At 41.4% G+C, this 19,170-nt stretch overlaps 1 protein-coding gene across 5 annotated transcripts in view; it reads right to left on the reverse strand.

Annotated features, from left to right (window-relative positions):
- The window catches only part of TTC7B (tetratricopeptide repeat domain 7B), a 242,417-nt gene that overhangs the window by 164,390 nt on the left and 58,857 nt on the right, over positions 1-19,170 (reverse strand). For all 5 annotated transcript variants that reach the window (XM_081230322.1, XM_081230320.1, XM_081230318.1 and 2 more), the window contains exon 5: positions 2,431-2,552. In XM_081230322.1, coding sequence (XP_081086448.1) covers positions 2,431-2,552 — 122 coding nt within the window. The remainder of the gene's footprint in view (positions 1-2,430; positions 2,553-19,170) is intronic.

Here is a 19,170-nt window from a genome sequence, read left to right on the forward strand (position 1 = left end):
GTATTTCTAAAGAAAAAGATATGATGCTTTACCAATTAGTAACCCTTATTGCCAAACTCATCTAAGATGCATTTTCCTAACCCTGAAAATCAGTCAAATCCTGTCAGTTATATCCTTCCAGATATATATACATTTTTAAGTGTAGAAACACAAACAGGGAGCGAGACAACGCAGGAGCCGACACATTGGAAGATGGGAAGCCGCTGGTGCTGAGGGCTGGCAACCACCTCCATTTGTCCCCACTTGCTCCGCAGAGACACGGGCGGCAGGCGTCCACTGATGAATGCCCCCCGGGTGTGGCTCCTGGGCCCCGAGTGACCCACCGTGTAAGTCAGCAGCCCTGACAGCGCTTGAATGTCCAAAACCTCCCACTGATTCCTCTCCTTTTGTCCATTTTTTTTTTTTTTTTTTGGTACGCAGGCCTTTCACTGTTGTGGCCTCTCCCGTTGTGGAGCACAGGCTCCGGACGCGCAGGCTCAGCAGCCACGGCTCACGGGCCCAGCCGCTCTGTGGCATGTGGGATCCTCCCAGACCGGGGCACAAACCCGCATCCCCTGCACTGGCAGGCGGACTCTCAACCACTGAGCCAACAGGGAAGCCCTCGTCCGTATTTTGTGGTCTCAAGACTGGCCTTCACCTCCACCTACCCACGTGACCTCTTGTTACTGCTTTAGAACCCGGCAGCTGACAAGAGCCCTCCAGAGCAGCCGGCTCAATGCATCACTGGTCTTTAGAGCCCAGGGAAAAGAGCAAGAGGACACGAAAAAAGGAAGAGGGGCTTCAAAATTAAGCAGTCCCTTAACTTTGACTATGTCAATGGAAATCTTCTTGAACTTGGGTAAGATAAAATGAGACAGGAGCCAGTAAGCAATTCCCAGCATGTAATCCATCACCTAGTGCAAATCTCTCATCATTATTTTTTAGTTGGGTTCTAGTGGGCATCCAAAGGTTCAGGGCAAGAACCTGAAGGTTCTGGTGGGCATCCAAAGGTTCAGGGCATAGCCCCGCTTCTTCCTCCTCGACGAATAGGCTTCAAATAGGAAAATAAGTCATCCAGCCCGCCCCTATCAATCTCACACAAAACATTTCCAATAGAAGGTATTGGTTTGGGACTCCTGAAAGCCCCAAGGAAATTCATTCCGGCCTCTGGACTTGCATATCAATCACACACACTCACAGGTTAGAGGGAGGGAAAGCCAGGGTTGGAGTTTCCTCTGTGATGACACTATTTATTGTGAAAAGGGAGAATAAACAGAAAAAAATATTCTACGTTCCCTCCCTTCTCTATGTATAACAGCAAAGAAACTAGAACTCAAAACTCAGCCTAGAGGACAGGCACCATCACTCAGACGATCTCAATCAGTGACAGATGAGATCGAACTCAAAAGCATCTATGCCAAAGCTACCAAGCCATTCCAAACTTTGGGGTGTTTATTGCAGCCTTTTGTGGGCCCTGCCAATGGGAACCTTTGGAACAAAGCAGGCCTTCTCCACAAACAGTTTAATAGGATTTGGAAAATAAGCACCTACTCCCCAACAAATGGGAAACAGAAGCACGTGGCTCTGGGCAGGTGAAATCCCACTTCCATGAGCTACGCCCCAAGGTTTGAAGCTCTTGAAAATGAAGAGGGAGCAACTCCCCTGTTCAGTTATCCAATCTGCAGTTTAAAGCGCTATTGGACTACTCCCGAGGAAGGGGCCCCCCATGCACAGCCTAGGAGGAGCGACGGGGGAACCAGATACCTACTGTTGGCCTCCATGCGTATCTATCCTGCAGCAAAATGTCAAAACAAGGGACAGCTGAAGAGATTTGGAAGAGCACCATTGCATTTCTCATAAGAGCAACACAAAAAGGAAAACAAGCATCAAATGCATGAGAGCTATCCCTTACATGCAGGCTCTTAAACCTTTTAAAAACTCTTTTCAAAGGCAGCTCAAGGGGAAAATGTACCTGTGTGGCATGACAGCCATACTCGCTTTCATAAAAACCATCTGAAATTTGGCAAATCCAGTCCTCTAAACGGATCAGCCATTCAAAGGGAGGTGATCCTGTGGGCCAGGGTTCCCAATCCATTCATTTTCCCCGCAACAAAGCGGGGAGGCCTGCGCAGTACCATCCCAGGGAGGCAAGGGAGCACGAAGCATGGTGCCCATTCCCTCCCCCACTGGTCCTGGTGCTCCACGCTGGGACTCGTACTCATGGGGGAGCCTCCTCCCCCCTCCTCCCCCCTTCAAATCTCATGGGAAAGTGAGGACCCAGGTGGAGAAGAGACAAAAGAGCCTATGCTCATTCTTTTTTAAAAAAAAAAAATTCCCATCGTGTTTTATATTTCAAATTGCTTTACGATAACACCTCAACTGAAGACGGCATTATGAGGCTTTCTACTTTCCTTCTTTAGGACCTGGATTTAGAAAAAGAAGAAGGCTTACCCATTTTTGAAATAGAGGACATGGGCTCTCTGTAGTCCTGTTTCTAGGAAAAAACCTAGTTCTTGATCGTGGGGAGCACAGCCAGGCTTAGGACTTCTGTTCTGAATATTAGAAAGTATTACCTAGAAGGGGAGAAAACCGGAAAACTAATCAGATCCACATGCAAGCCTACCTCCTTCAAACCCTGTCTCTACATGCACTGCAGGACTTGAAAAATTCACGTCTGTAGGCAAACGTCCGTGCAAGGCACTGATGTAGAAGTATAGGGATAAGAAAAGCAGAGAGAATGACTTCTGCGAGACAGGGAACAACTGCTAACCACGGGCCACGTGTGGCCCTCCTGGCACCGTGGACAGAGGAGAGAAGGGTGCTGATGAGCGCACGGTGCCAGGAGAAGCATTAGAGGCGGAGTGGCTCTGCCGAAGGCCAGGATGTTGACAGAAAGGCTGAGTGACACAGAAGCCGGTCCAGCAATGGAAACAGTCAGCATCCATCAGCGGCTGAGGTCACTGATGGGTGGCCCGTGGCTTCGGCCCTCCAGAGCTTGAGGAGCTTCAGAAAGAGCTGGAAAGTGCCATGATTGGCACTGGCTCTGGAATTAACCAGACAGGGCCAACTCACCAGGCTACAGAGCTGAGGCCTGTGGACTGGGCAGCAGCCACCTATTCTCAAGGGGAGAGTTGAGAAAAACAACCTCGACTCCCCCGCTCCCCAAACTTGACCCCTTGTCAGCAGATAACAAGGTTTGAAAGGTTGACGTGTTTAGCCCCGCCAGAAAGACTGCCAACTAGTCAAACTAGTCAAGAGAAAAGCTTGCAAGTTGAGGGGGATGCAGGGAAGTGTACACACTTAGCTACTATCACAGAGGCTGCTCTCCTTAAACTCGCAAGTCCAATAAAGCATTGATCAACCAGAAGCTACTTGTGGCCCATTTAAAAACCACAGGAGTGCTCTCCAAACATGCTGCCAACATCTGCTGAGTCAGCAGCCCTCCAAAGATCCAGCTGTTAGCCAAACCCCAAACATTTTAGAGGTCTTGAAATTGTTCTCCAAATGGAGTTGAAGCAATTGCTGGTTCTCTACCTTATGAGCTTTGGGGAGGGAAAAAAAAAGTAGAAGACACAACAACGAACAATACGTTGTGGAACGAAATCCAGGTGGGCAACCCTTGCCTTTGAACTACATCCCAGCATCTTATCAAAACTGCCTGGCTCCTTCTTGACTTAGCCCTTGGCTCTGTAAGTGCTAAGGGGTAGGAAGGTGTTCCTCCTGCCTCTGAGAACTGTCATTTTTGGCTCCACCCTCACCCATCCTCGAAGTGCTGGAGATGCATAGAGTGCGGGTCTGGGCCCTTGTCCTTCTCTGTTAAGTGTCTCTCATCCACTTCTCAAAAATCATCTACATGCTGACGAATCCCAAATTTATAATCTCTAGTCCAGACTTTCCCAGACTCATATATCCAACTACTTCCTTGACATTTCCAGTTGGGGGTCCAACGCTGAAACTTAAAAAAATTATCCTCCATTTGCTTTTGATAATAGTTTAAAATTTTTTAAATGCCATGATTATTTTAAAGTGAAAACAATGTAGTACAGTACAAAAAGAAAATTAAAAATCATCTCAAAATTCTACCACATAGAAATAGCCAGTGAACATTGATTGAACGATAACCCAGCTATCTCTGTGTACATATGTATCAAGAGGAGAGAAAGATAAAAATCATTTTACAGACATTGAGATTGTTATACATACTGGTTTTAATTTTAATTAAATTTGACAGGAGAAACTAAAGTGGGACCAAAGTAATCACTCAACCTCAGAAAAATGTGGTTTTTTTACACATAGTTCATACATGTATGTCTCTCTAAAGTAACAAATATGTTATATTTATTACATGTATGCATGTGTGTTATACGTATGTGTATATAGACAGAAAGACAGAGAGAGGGAGACAAAGAAAGAGACAGAGAAAGGACAGAAAGTAGGTCATTCTTTTATCTACATATTTCAACACTATACAGTACCTGTTGACCCAGAACAAAAACGAGGAAACTGACATATTCATACTACCTTCTCCTTTGCCTTCTCCTCAGCCTCTTATTTTTGTTATAGTACTGTTTTTTATTGCCAAGGTACCTAACAATTACGTTCTACCCCATAATTGTTTTGCATCAGTTCTATATCAAAATGCATTTGAGGGGCAAGATAGGGGTAGTGGATTAAGAGGTACAAACTAGTATGTATAAAATAAATACGCTACAAGGATATAGAGTACAACACAGGGAATACAGCTGATTATTTTATAATAACTATAAATGGGATATAACCTTTATAAATTGTGAATCACTATGTTGTACCCCTAAAACTTATACAATATTGTACGTCAACTATACCTCAATCAATCAATCAAATGCATTCATTGTTTCTTTAATTCTTTATTTTAAATTGATTCTTGCTTGGTGGAATATTGCCAAAAAGGGCTCATGGATGCTACAGGCCCTGAATTCTTACAGGTGTAAGAATGTCTGTCTCTTGTCTCTGTTCCTCTAAACCTGAGTATGACATTCTCAGATTGCCCATTTTCTCTCCCTCAGAACATGGCAGACGATACTCCAGTCTTCCAACACTGACAGTTGCTGTGGACAACTCGGAAGCCAGCCTTACTGTTCTCCCTGCAGACAACCTGCAAAGAGCAGCCCTTTTCTCCCTGAAGTCTAGAAAATCTACCAGGTGTTGTCTTGCCATTCATCATTCTAGGTCAGCTATTCTTGGAACACAGCATGAACTCTCAATCTAAAAATTCAGATCTGTAGTATCAAGTGAGGCACTGGACTCGGGCTGCCATTCTGGGTTCAAAGCCCAGCTCCACTACTATGGGCAAGTCACAGTCTCTAAAGTTTTCTCATTGGTAAAATGGAGATGGTAATAGAATTTTTCACTTAGTGCAGTCCTATGAACTAAATGGAATAATAAATGGATAGAACACTTAGCACAGTATATAGCAAGTGCTGAATAAAGCCTTTCTTTGTTGAAGAATTTCTCTTTGATTATGTAACTGTATTTTCTTATCTATTCTGTTTTTTTCCATTTTCTTTTTCAGGAATACTAATTGTGTGCACTGTCTTAATTACTGTAGCTTTGTACAATAGAAAGTTAAGAGATTGGGAAGTGTGAGTCCCTCAACTTTGTTCTTTTTCAAGATTGTTTTGGCTCTTCTGGTCCCTTGCATTTCCATATTAATTTGTGAATCAGCTTATCAATTTCTGCAAAAAAGGCAGCTAGGATTTTAATGGGGATTGGGTTGAATTTGTAGATCAATTTGGGGAGTATTGTCATCTTAACAAATTAAGTCTTTTGTTCTATGAGTGCAGGATGCCTTTCCATTTATGTAGGTTTTCTTTCATTTCTTTCAACAGTGATTTGTGGTTTTCAGAGTATAAGGTTTGAACTTCTTTTTATTATCCCAATGCATTTTAATCTTTTTGATGCTATTAGAAGTGGAATTACAATTTTAATTTCATTTTCAGATTGCTCATTGCTAGTGTATACAAATAAAAGGGATTTTTGTATATTGACCTTGTATCCTACAACCTTGCTGAAATTGTTTATTATTTATAGTTTTTTGTGTGTGAATTCCTTAGAATTTTCTTTATACAAGATCATGTCATCTGTAAATATAGTTTTACTTCTTTTAAAAAAAACATTTATTTATTTTTTGGCTGTGTTGGGTCTCTCTTGCTGCACGCTGGCTTTCTCTAGTTGCGGCGAGCAGGGGCTACTCTTCATTGCGGTGAGTGTGCTTCTCATTGTGGTGGCTTCTCTTGCTGTGGAGCACGGGCTCTAGGCGTGCAGGCTCAGAGGGCTTCAGTAGTTGTGGCACGCGGGCTCAGTAGCTGTGGCTTGCAGGTTCTAGAGTGCAGGCTCAGTAGTTGTGGCGCACGGGCTTAGTTGCTCCACAGCATGTGGGATCTTCCCGGACCAGGGATCAAACCCATGTCCCCTGCACTGGCAGGTGGATTCTTAACCACTGTGCCACCAGGGAAGTCCCTCCCTTTTCAATCTGGATGCCTTTTATTTCTTTTTCCTGACTAATCTGATCTTGGAAGGAAAGCATCCACTCTTTCACCATTATATATGTTGTTAGACATGGGTTTTCATGGATGCCTTCTATCAGGTTGAGGATATTAACTTTTTAAAAAAATTTTTCTTTACTTCTATTCCTAGTTTGTTGTGTGTTTTCTTATCATGAGGAGTGTTGGACTTTGCCAAATGAGTTCTCTGCATCTACTGAGATTATCATTATCATGTGGTTTTTGCCCTTTATTCTATTTATATGTTGTATTACATTCATTGATTTCCATATGTTAAATCAACCTTGCATTTCTGAAAAGAATCTCCCTTGATGGTATATAATTCTTTCTCTATGCTGTCAGACTCAGTTTGCTGGTATTTTGTTGAGGATATCTGCATCTGTATTCATAAGAGACACTGGTTTCTGAGACTTCCCTGGTGGCGCAGTGGTTAAGAATCCTCCTGCCAATGCAGGGGACACAGGTTCGAGCCCTGGTCTGGGAAAATCCCACATGCCGCGGAGCAACTAAGCCTGTGCACCACAACTACTGATCCTGTGCTCTAGAGCCCAAGTGCCGCAACTACTGGAGCCTGCGTGCCTAGAGCCCATGCTCCACAGCAAGAGAAGCTACCGCAATGTAGAAGCCCTCACACCGCAACAAAGAGTAGCCCCCAAGCCCCCACTCACCGCAACTAGAGAAAGCCCACGCGCAGCAATGAAGACCCAACCCAGCCAAAAATAAATAAATAAATAAATTAATTAATTAATTAATACAAAAAAAGAGATACTGGTCTCATAAAATTAGGGAGTGTTTTACTCCTCTTCTACTTTCTGAAAGCTTCTATAGTACTGGCCTCATTTCTCCCTTAAATTGAATCTCTCTTCATTGAATTCACCAAGGAAGACAACTTGACCTGTAGTTTTCTTTATGGGAAGATTTTTAATGATAAAGTCAATTTCTTTAATTCATATAGGTATACTTGAGTTATCTATTCTTTCTTGAGTGAGCTTTGGTACTTTGTGTCTTTCAGGGAATTTGTCTATTTTCTATAAATGATCAAGTTTATTTGCATAAAGTTGGTCATAATTTTCCCTTACACCCTTTCAATGTCTATAGATCTATAGAAGTGCCTCCTTTTTTCTGGGTATCGATAATTTGTGTCTTCTCTCTTTAATTCTTGTTCATCTTATTAATAGTTTACACAAATTTTATTGATCTTTTCTAAGACTCCATTTTTGGTTTCACTAGTTTTCTCTACTGTTTATCTGTTTTCTATTTCACTGATTTCTGTTCTAATCTTTCTTATTCCCTTCCTTCTGCTTATTTTGGCTTTAATTTGTTCATCTTTTTCTAGTTCCTTGAGTTGGAAATGTAGATCATTGATTTGAAATTTTTCTCCTTTTCTACTATACACATTTAATGTTATAAACTCTTCTATACATTTTGTTTTCTACATCTTGAAGCTCTATTATTAGGTATACATACTTTTAGGATTATAATGTCTTGATGAATTGACTCCTTTTATTATATCTCCCTTTATCTCCTATAATATCCCTTGTTTCTAATTCTACCTTATGATATAATACAGCCACTCTAGCTTTGTTTTGATTATTGTTTGCATAGTGTGTAATTTTACCTTTTATCTACCTATGGTTTAATATTTAAATCATTTTCTTGTAGATAGAGAATCTCTGCCTTTAAATTGGGGTGCTTAGACAATTTACATTTAATATAATTATTGACATGTTTGGAACCATCTTGCTAGTTTTTTTTTTTTAATTGTCCCATATGTTCTTTGTTCCTTTTTCTCACTTTCTTCTTTCTTTTTTTTTTTTTGGATTGATGATTCCATTTCATTTCCACTATCAACTGGTTAATTATGTCTCTTTTATTCTTATTTTTTAGTGGCTGCCCTAGGGTTTACAATATAGCTCTTTATAATATCTCTAAGTAATAGTACACCAATTCATATATAGTATAAACACCTTATAACGATATATTTCTATTTCCTCCACTATCTTTTTTGCTATTGTTGCCACACATTTTACTTCTATATTATAAATCCCATAATACATTGTTCATATTTTTGGTTTAGGCAGTCGATTATCTTTTAAAGAAATTAAACATAAGAAAGTCTTCTTTATTTACCCTCATTGTAACCATTTATGATGCTCTTGATTTCACTGTGTGGGTCTGTATTTTCTTCTGCTTGAAGAACTTCTTTAACATTTCTTGTCACACAGGTGTGCTGGCAATGCATTCTGTCAACTTTTATTTGTTCTAAAAAAGCCTTCATTTGTCTTTCCAGTGTCTTCTAATCTGCATATCGTTTTCTGATGATGTCTTCTATAACTCTTACCTTTATTCATCTGTATTTAAAGTTTCTTTTTCTCTGGTTGCCTTCAAGACTTTTGTCCTTGATTTACAATACTTTGTCTATGATGTGTCTAAGTGTGTGTTTGTATTTATCCTGCTTGGGGTTCTCTGAGATTCTTGGATCTGAGATTCTTTGCTGTGTTTCAGTAATTCTGAAAACTTCTTAACCATTTTCTCTCTCCTTTTTTTTTTTTTTTTTTTGCAGTACGCAGGCCTCTCACTGTTGTGGCCTCTCCCGTTGCAGAGCACAGGCTCCAGTCGTGCAGGCTCAGCAGCCATGGCTCACGGGCCCAGCCGCTCCGTGGAATGTGGGATCTTCCTGGACCGGGGCACAAACCTGTGTCCCCTGCATCGGCAAGCGGACTCTCAACCACTGCGCCACCAGGGAAGCCCAACAATTTTCTCTTCAAATAGTTCTTCTGTCCCAGTTTCTCTCTCTTATCCTCTTGGGGCACCAAATACATATATGATATTTTCCCACAGCTCTTGGCTGCTCTGTTCTGTTTTTTTCCCACTCTTTTTTATTTTCTTTTTGTGTTTCTCTTTGAATAATCTCTATTAACCTATCTTCAAATGAAGGATTTTTTCTTAGCTCTTTCCAGTCTTCTAATAAACTATCAAAGAAGTTCCTCATCTCTTATATCATGTTTTGTTATTTCTAGCATTTAATTATACTTTTTTTTTATAGTTTCCTTCTCCTTGTTGAAATTCCCATCTGTTCCTGCATGATGCATATCTTTTCCATGATATCCTTTAACATATAACTCATGGGTATTTTAAAGTTCCTATCTGATAGTTCTAACACCTGGGTCATTTCTGGGTTTTGTTTTGTTTATTGCTCTTCACAGTGATTTGTTTATTCCTGTTTGTGTGTGTATATATATGTGTGTGTATATATATGTATGTTTGTGTGTGCATATATATGTATCTTATAATTTTTTTTTTTTTTTTGGTGGTACGCGGGCCTCTCACTGTTGTGGCCTCTCCCGTTGCAGAGCACAGCCTCCGGACGTGCAGGCCCAGCGGCCATGGCCCATGGGCCCAGCCACTCCACGGCATGTGGGATCCTCCCGGACTGGGGCACGAACCCGCGTCCCCTGCATCAGCAGGCGGACTCTCAAGCACTTCGCCACCAGGGAAGCCCTTAATTTTTAATTTATTGTTGACAGTTGTGTATACAGAAATAAACTGAGTTAAATAATATTTACACCTGAAAATGTGTACCCCTTTTCTCTTATCAGGCCCTAAGCGTTGGGGATTGAGTCAACCTAGTCAGTAGTTGAGCTGGAGCTGGGTTTTATTATTTCTACAGTTACCTCCAATGCACCATGGGCTTCAAACTCCTCCAGCATTGGGCTGCTAACTGTGGGACTTGGGATGCCAGAAGGTTTTCCTCAGTGTTTCTATTCCACCCTCAGTTTTTAGCAGTCTCTGTATGCTTGCACTACAGAGGAGTTCTCTCTCCACATTCACGCCCCTTTCCCAGTAGTAGTCTGCTGTTTCATAGTACTTGGTGCTGTGTTTGTTATGTGGCTGGTGGTGGAAGGGAGAAATTCTTGGTTCTCCTGGTCCAGCCTCAGTCTTAAGAAGGGTCTGTACACCAGAACCTCAGGGATGGGGCTCATCTTCAAGAGCCCCTTTCTGGGCATCTCCCTCCTAGCTCCTGGAATGCCTTCCTGGGACAAAAGCCATATAACTCCTACCCCAGAGAAACTTTGAGAATGATTACACTCCTAGGAGTCCAGATTCAGCCCAAAACTGAAGCCTCTACTTATCACTCCATCTTATAAATACAGCTGGTCCTGTATCCACGGGTTCCACATCTGCAGATACGGAGGGCCGACTGTACTATGCCATATTATATAAGGGACTTGAGCATCTGCAGATTCTGGTATTCACAGAGGGTCCTGGAACTAATCCCCCACAGATACCGAGGGGCGACTGTAACGTCATCCAGCCAGCTGTCCAAATCAGACACTGGGGAGTGAGCCTTGAGACCTTGACACTCTTTCACATCTAATCTATTACTATTTTCCTCCTAATTATTTCTCAAATGTCTGTATATATCCATTTCCACAACCATAACTTTCATTAAAGCTACCATCACTTCCTGTTAGATTTCTACAGCAGCCTCCTAAATAGAGTCTCCACGTCCTCTCCTGCTCCTTAACTTCCTTTACACCCTCCACAAGCAGCCTGAATAATTTTTTAAAACACAGTCTGGATCATGTTACTCTTATGCTTTTTCTCACCTCTCGTGTATCAGCTTGATTGTCATTTCTCAGAAGGGCCTTCCCTGAGCACTAACATAAAGCAGGCCTACCTCTATTATTCCCTCCCACAGCATCCTATTCTATTCCTTCATTGCATTTATTAATGTTTTTTTTTTTTTTTTTTTTTTTTTTTTTTTTGCGGTACGCAGGCTCTCACTGCTGTGGCCTCTCCCGTTGCGGAGCACAGGCTCCAGATGCGCAGGCTCAGCGGCCATGGCCCATGGGCCTAGCTGCTCCGCGGCATGTGGGATCCGCCCGGACCGGGGCACGAACCCGCGTCCCCTGCATCGGCAGGCGGACTCCCAACCAGTGCGCCACCAGGGAAGCCCTATTAATGTATTTTTTACTTGATTATTGGCTGTCTCCCTCCATGGTGCTGCACCTTCTGCAAAGTCAGGGGCCATGTCTATTCCATTTACTAATATATCCAGTGTCTACTGCAGTGTCTGGGACAGGGTAAGCATTCAATGTACATAGTAAATGTAGTAAATGAATAAAACACATAGTAAATGAATGAATGAATGAATTTGCAGGGCCAATAAGAAATGCAGGGAAAAAAGCAATAAGAAAATAACCTATTCTGCATTAGGCACTGTGAAGGTACATAGACTATCTCATTTATTCTCCCACAAAAACCCACTGAGACGCACACTATTACCCTCTCTTTACTGAAGGGGAAACTGAGACTTTGCTCCACTGAGCAAGTTGCCCAAATCACATGGCTAACGAGTGTTAAGGCTGGTGTTGAAACTCAGTTCTACCTGACTCTGCAGTACGACTCCTCTCCCTTTGTCCTATTAGTCTGCATTTGCTTGCAGAACAAAGCCCAAAAGACAAGGTCAGGGCTGCCAGGATGAGGCAGGATGGGAAAAATGCAAGGTGGATGAGAGAGGGAATAGCTCAGCTCAGAGTTTGCCCTGAAGTCTAAGTATCTTGGATTTAATCCCTTCCTCACAAAGAGCCTCTAACACATGGGCCTGGGCAGGACCATTGTTTGGCAGTGTCGAAGCCACCACTTTTTCTGTGGATAAACACTTCCCTGTGAGAGGACTGCCAACAAGTATCCGTAACAAGTAGAGCCTGCTTTGGCAAAAGCACACACCCAACACCTGGGGAAGCATGACAGGAAGTGGGCAGGGGCCAAAGATTTTAGGTCAAAAGGCCCAGGTTCAAGGTCTGGTTCTGACATGCCTCACCACTTGTGGACTTAGGACAACTCCTTTGATCTCTCAGATCTTCATTGTGTTCATCTGATTAATGGGGATAATAATATATACCTACATAATTGTTATGAACTGCAAATGAGAAACTTAATGAGCATGTAAACATTATAATCCTTACTGGAGATATATTAAAGTATCACCTTCAAGTAGGAACAAAATAAGGATACTTTCCACCACCTTTATAATAACACTGTTTTAGAAAAGTCTGGAGATAGGGCATGAAAGAGAGATAAAGTGGAAAATACTAGAAAGGAAGAAAGAATAACGACAAAAATCATTCCTCTGCCATATGTTCATATCCTTAGAAAAATGAAAAGAATCACTCTATATTTATGGAGGAGTTCAGTATTGTGGCTGATAATCCTGTGTTGCTATCCTTGTCGGCCTTCAAGGTTCAGCTCAGGTGTCATCTCTCCCAGGAGCCATCCCTGAACTTCCGCACGGGTCCAAGACCCTTCTCTGGGCTTGCAGAATTCTCTGAGCGTTCCCCACCAAAGCAGCCCACGTGCTGTTTATGGACCTGTGTCCTCAGAAAACAGTAAGTTTCCTGAGGACATGCTCTGTGGCTTATTTCTTCTAGTGCCCCTGGTGTCAAGCACAGTGTGCAGAACAAAGAAGGCACTCATTAAATATTTTTGTAATTGAATTTTAAAAACCAAAGCATTGTTATATGTGAAAATACAATGAAACAAATGATCCTATACGTGAAGCAATACAAATAGAAAAGGTCTGGGAATACAATCCATCTACTGAAGTCTGTAAAACAAAAATCTTGCAAAATGGAAAGAGGTATCATGGTCACAGATGAGTAAAGACTAAATATAATTCTCCAAACCAATGTATAGCATTAATAAAAATTTGACCAAATCCCAATTATTCTAAAATGCATCTAGAAATACCAACAGAAAAGGACAAAGGGTATTCTGAAAAATAAGGAGTTACTAATCCCTTCAGATGTTAAAACATATCATAAAGAAGCACTTATTAACCAGTGTTACACTGGTGCAATATAAGATTAGCAGAACAAAATAGGAAAGTTCAGAAATTACTGTTGTGTCTAAAATTTTATTAAATGACTTAAAATACATAACAGAAAATATGAAAAAAGAAAGATAAGATCATCTTAAAGTGGTACTGAAGTCTGAGGAAAACATTAGAGTCATATCTAATATCTTACACCAAAATAAATCTCTCCAACAAGATTTGAAAATTAAAAGTTTTTTTAAAAAAATGGAAAATGGTTGAAAACTTTTTAAATCCTAAAGATTTATCCCAGTATTTCAGCTTTAAAACAATGAAATAAATGTAATAAAAAGATAATCAGATTCAACTAATATATATAATAGATTTAAAATTTATGAACAATTTAGAAATGGAAAAGTACTGGGTGGGAAATCATTCAGAGCAAACATAATAATGGGTTAACATATTTATGGTATAAAAGCTTGATTCAAATTATAAGAATAATACTACATGCTAAAACCAGAGAGAAAGTATAAACAAACAAAAAAGAAATATAACAAGGTCAAACGTAAAGTTATCATATGACCCAGCAATTCCACTCCCAGGAATATACTCAAGAAAAATGAAAACATTTGTCCACACGAAATCTTAGATACAAAAAGTTATAGCAGCATTATTATAATAGCCCAAAGTAGAAACAACCCAAATAATAAATGATAAAATGATGAATGGATAAACATAATGTAGGATCTCCATACACTGGCATATTATTTGGCAATAAAAAGAAACGAAGGACCAATACCTGCTGCAACATGAGAACATTACGCTAAGCCAAAGAAGCCAGTCATAAAAGACCACATGTTGTATGGTTTGATTTATAGGAAATGTCTAGAATATACACATCTATAGAGACTGGAGAAATTGAAGGTAAATGGGGAGTGACTGCTAATGCATACAGCGTTTCTTTTGGGGGTGATGAAAATGTTTTGAAATTAAATATTGGTGATGGTTGCACAACTCTGTGACTATATTAAAAACCACTGAGTTGAATACTTTAAATGGGTAAATTCTATGGTATGTGAATTATATCTCAATAATGCTGTGATTTAAAAAAAAGAAAAGAAATATAGCTAGTAAGCAAATAGATGGAAAAAATTTCAACCTGACTGATAGTCAAAGAAATGCAGGCCAAAATGGCAAAGTACTCTTTTCACCTAGCAAATCAGCAAAGTAACTTAGAAACAAATGCAACCCCATCAAGATTGCAAAGCAACCACTACTCTCCTGTACATCCAAAGGTAGAAGATGTTAGTATGACTTGTAGAAAGCAATTGGATACAATATATAGTAACGAGAATGTTAAAAATGTCCCGACTTCTGGGAATTTGCCCTTAGGAAACAAAGCAAAACAAGGGAAAAGCTACCTGAAGGAAGCTGGCACCAGAGCACTATAAAAACAGGCTATACCCAACTATAAGCGAATTATATCATAGAGGCCATCCACTTGATAAAATATTACATAACCATGACAACACTTTGAAGTTTTGATGTAATGTTGAGCGAAAAAAGACAGATATAGATCCCTTTAAAGCTATACAATTATGAGGGCAAAGACTGACCAAGAACATACAAAAATTAAAATAAGCTACTGTTCTTTTCTGGTTTCCAGGCTTTTCTAACTCAGCTTTAAGTGTGCGGTAGCCTCCTTTCCCAGCCAGTCAGATGGCAGCCTCAAAGTCAGAGCAACATACTGGCCAGTCAGTTTCTTGACATTTCTTTAAGGAAGTCGTTTATTCAGATGTACTACATTAAGCCATGACCTATAACCTGCTGCTTCAGCTTAAGTGAAAAGGCAGGGATTGGGAAGAAGAGAAGGGAGAATCCATCTTTTCTTCATGGTCTCATGCTTTAGACCCAAAAGCACAGCCACATGGACCTCCAGAGTCACACCCTGCCTTCCGTGTCAGTAGCACTGAGTAGTTTTCCTAGGACATCTTGTTTGAGTTCAAGACACACAGTAACCTTAATCTAATCCAGTTGTGAATCCAACGTCTTGGCTGTGTCACTGCGAGTTCTTCCTGTGGGGAGGACAGAATCCGCTCAAGGACTGACCACCAGGACCAGTGAACAGCTCCTGATGAGCAGATGAAGCCTAGGCTGGGCTCTGCAACATCTGGGCACCAGCTGTTTCTTAAAACCTTAACGCTAAAACAGCCCATAAAAAAATCTATGGGTGTCCCATAATGTAGCATTAACTTCTTTTCTAAAACAGGGTGTAAAGGAATGAACTGTCAGCAGAAGGTAAAGTTCCACCCTGGCACGGCTTCTGCTCAAGAAAGCCATACCCGGCTGGTTGGCTGATGCATGCAACGGGCAGAGACAGGATGATTTCATTTGCCAAAAGCAGGGCTCATATTATGATATTCGAGGGTGAAGTCATCTTTATTCCTATCATTGCACCTTTAGAAGCTCCTTGTGGGGGAGATAACTTTATTTACTGTTGGTGTAATGCCACCATCCAAAGATAAACTAATCAAGGTCAACTTATGTCATGTCCATCTATTCTAATTTGGTTTACTTGATTAAATTATTCTATGTGCATAATTTTGGAGGTATTTTTCATTCCCCTTCGGAGAACAAACTATCAGAGAAAATAATTAGCAGATGTCTCTGTGACCCTAATGTAACAAGGACAACACTAAACCAATATTCAATGCACACGGCTTTCAGGTGTTCAAATTTCCTGTGGCCCCGCCTCCCCGTCTGGAACAAGGAGGGAGAACAGTACATGGAGAGCTCCTATCATACTGGGTGGAGAACACTGGTGGCTCACTGGTTTTCTTCCCCAGACAAGTCAGGCAGTATGAACCCCGCCATGAAAATGGAAAGCTGCAGCACACAGATATAAACGATTGGACCAAGGTCAAACAGCCGGGGTGAACAGAGATTCAGAACCCAGATGTGATATGGGGCCTCTAGGCAAGATGTTGTTCCATTAGCTTCCAGGCAAGGAATGGAAAACCAACTTCTCCTGAAAAAATTACTCCATAAATATCTCTTTAAAATTATTTAACACTTTTAATAAAACAGCATGTTTAAAATACTCCATATTTTCATCTAAATATCTGAAATCTTCGAAGGTTAGGAAAGATTCCACTGCCAGGTGACACAGGAGCAGATAATGACAATAAAATGAACATTTAATGTGTGCTAAACATGTCCTGGGAAGAACATGAGTGAACCCAATGTATGCTCACAACAGCCTTACAGCAATGTTTATTGCTATTTTACAGCTGAGGTTCGGAGGCAGCACAGAGAGGTTGAGTAACTTGCCTGATGTTCCACAGCTAAGCGGTGGCAAGGCCAGGATCCCAACGCCCGCGTCACTTAACCCCTGGGCCCTGCTGCCTGTCCCAACTTAACTTAGCCGCCTGGAGGGGAAGCCAAGGTCAGCCCCCTTTCTGAAGAGCCCTTGCCCTTCAGGAAACAAACAACACGAACGTGGCTAAACATACCCACTCTTAGAGAAACTAGAAGAGGAATAAGGCTGCATCAGAAACAAATTGATGGTTCCAGATTATGAAAACACATTTTCCACAATACTCCAAACTGTGCTCCAAAGTTCTCCTCAAATTTTATCCTTGCTAGTGAGTGACATTAAGAGGCAACACATAAATAAAATGCCAAAAGGTCCCGGCAAACAGAAGTTTCTTCGCTTTAGAATGGCTGGGAAATGAGGGGAAAACCCTGAAAGACTGCCTTTGCCCAGCAGAACAAACACAGGAACAGAGTGTGTGGGGTTTTCTACTTAAAGGGCTACCTACCCAGAAAAGCAAAGCACTATTTACCTAAGCTTGCCCCAGTCTTTTGCTTCCTTCAGATTTTATTTTCCTAACATTTGTTTTCAATTTAGTATAATTCTTAAAAGTCATTTAAGTTAAAAGAAGAAAAAAAAGGCCAAACAGGTATCTTCCTCTGCATGGCACCATTGTCTTGCCTCATAAAACCCCCTGAACTTCCACCAAGCCCAGTGGTCACTTAAGGAAGGTCATTTTTCCCCTAGACTTCTAATTAGTCACAGATAATTTATTGAGCATCTACTACAGTCAAAACAGATGTTTCATTCATTCAATCTCTCTCATTGCTAATATCCCAACTTCCTGGATCTGGGGAGACCCAAAGTGGTTTCCCATGAAGGAAAACTCAGACTGGAAAATCAGAGCCAGAAATGTGAAAGTCATCTAATATATACCCTGAAATTGAACCATACGCTGAGTGAGGCTGCTTCCCCACACTACTAAGAGCTATGGCTTGCTTGGTCAAACACTTATTGAGCACTTTCTATATATAAGGGTGTAAGAAACTACGGGGTTCCACATGTATTGGCAGCGGCCTGGGATAATGAAGTAAGTGATGCTGAACTAGGTGTCAGAAGAGCTGAGTTCTAATCTTAGCTTTGGCCCTAACTTCCTGTGTGTCCTTGGGGGTCTCCCTTTCTGGGCCTCCATTTTCTTCTCAAAATCTAACATCCTATGATCACTGTTTCCTCAAAACCACGAAAAATATTTATTTTAAATCCTTTGATTATGAGAGTCTCCTTTCTGGTCTGGCTAAAGAACCCAGTGGTGAAGAGGTGGTTACAAAGGAACACAACAGGAAGTACATCCAGATCTGCCAATTGCCACATCATTAAAGACACACATAACGGATGAACCTCCTTTCTCCCAGCCAGGAGAAGGTGGCCCCAGCATGATAACAGGGAGTAAAATGCAAAATAAGGTCCTCTAAGTGGCAAGGACTGTGGGGTCCACAAGAACAGCTTAGCTGGCATAAGCAGACTTCTCAGCGGCCCAGCACTGGCCATCAGGGAGGTAGACAACGAAAATCATGTAGATTTAAAAATCAAGCTGCATGATCATTTCTCTAAGGATTGTACCATAAATTCTGAATAACAAATAATTCCTTTCTCATAGCAGACTTCTTATAGAACAACATTTTGGCAAGACAGCCAAATATATTCCTGAATTTCCGGATATCGCGAACCATGATGTATCATCCATTCTGGTATGGGCCAGGCCAGACACCACTCCCATCATCCTCTCCCCCTCTTCTCTGTGGCTCTCACCCTACTCTCCCTGCTCTTGAAAGGTCATTCTGATCCTTGCCACCCACATCAACACACTACAAAAAGATTTCTATGGGGCTTCCCTGGTGGCGCAGTGGTTGGGAGTCCGCCTGCCGATGCAGGGGACGCGGGTTCGTGCCCCGGTCCGGGAGGATCCCACGTGCCGCGGAGCGGCTGGGCCCGTGAGCCATGGCCGCTGAGCCTGCGCGTCCGGAGCCTGTGCTCCGCAACGGGAGAGGCCACAACAGTGAGAGGCCCGTATACCGCAAAAAAAAAAAAAAAAAAAAAAAAGATTTCTATGAAAGAAACTACTTCCAGTCTGTACACTTATAAAAGAACAAAAACCATCAAGACTTTGGTAGTCCCTCTCTATTCTAATCCTTAAGGAAACAGAGAACCCATAAGTTGATGGGAAACAAGATGATTTCAAACAATCTCACAGGATGCACCACCTCTGGGTCTGAAAGGGGAAATATCAGGATCGAGCCTTGGTTAGAACACCAGGAAGCTCTGCGAGGGGCAGACTTGACTAGGAGCTATTGTTTTTAGTAAAAATAAGTGTCAGTTACCAAGAATCCAATACATTTCTGAATCTGGGCTAAATGCCTTTATTTAAACGACCCTTTACAATCCCCACAAGAACTCCATGAAGTAAGAACCATTATTATGCTCCTTTTACAGATGGGAAAATTAACGCTGAGAAGTAA

Source organism: Mesoplodon bidens, assembly GCF_964165515.1.
Source record: "Mesoplodon bidens genome assembly, chromosome: 3".
Lineage (NCBI taxonomy): Eukaryota > Metazoa > Chordata > Mammalia > Artiodactyla > Ziphiidae > Mesoplodon > Mesoplodon bidens.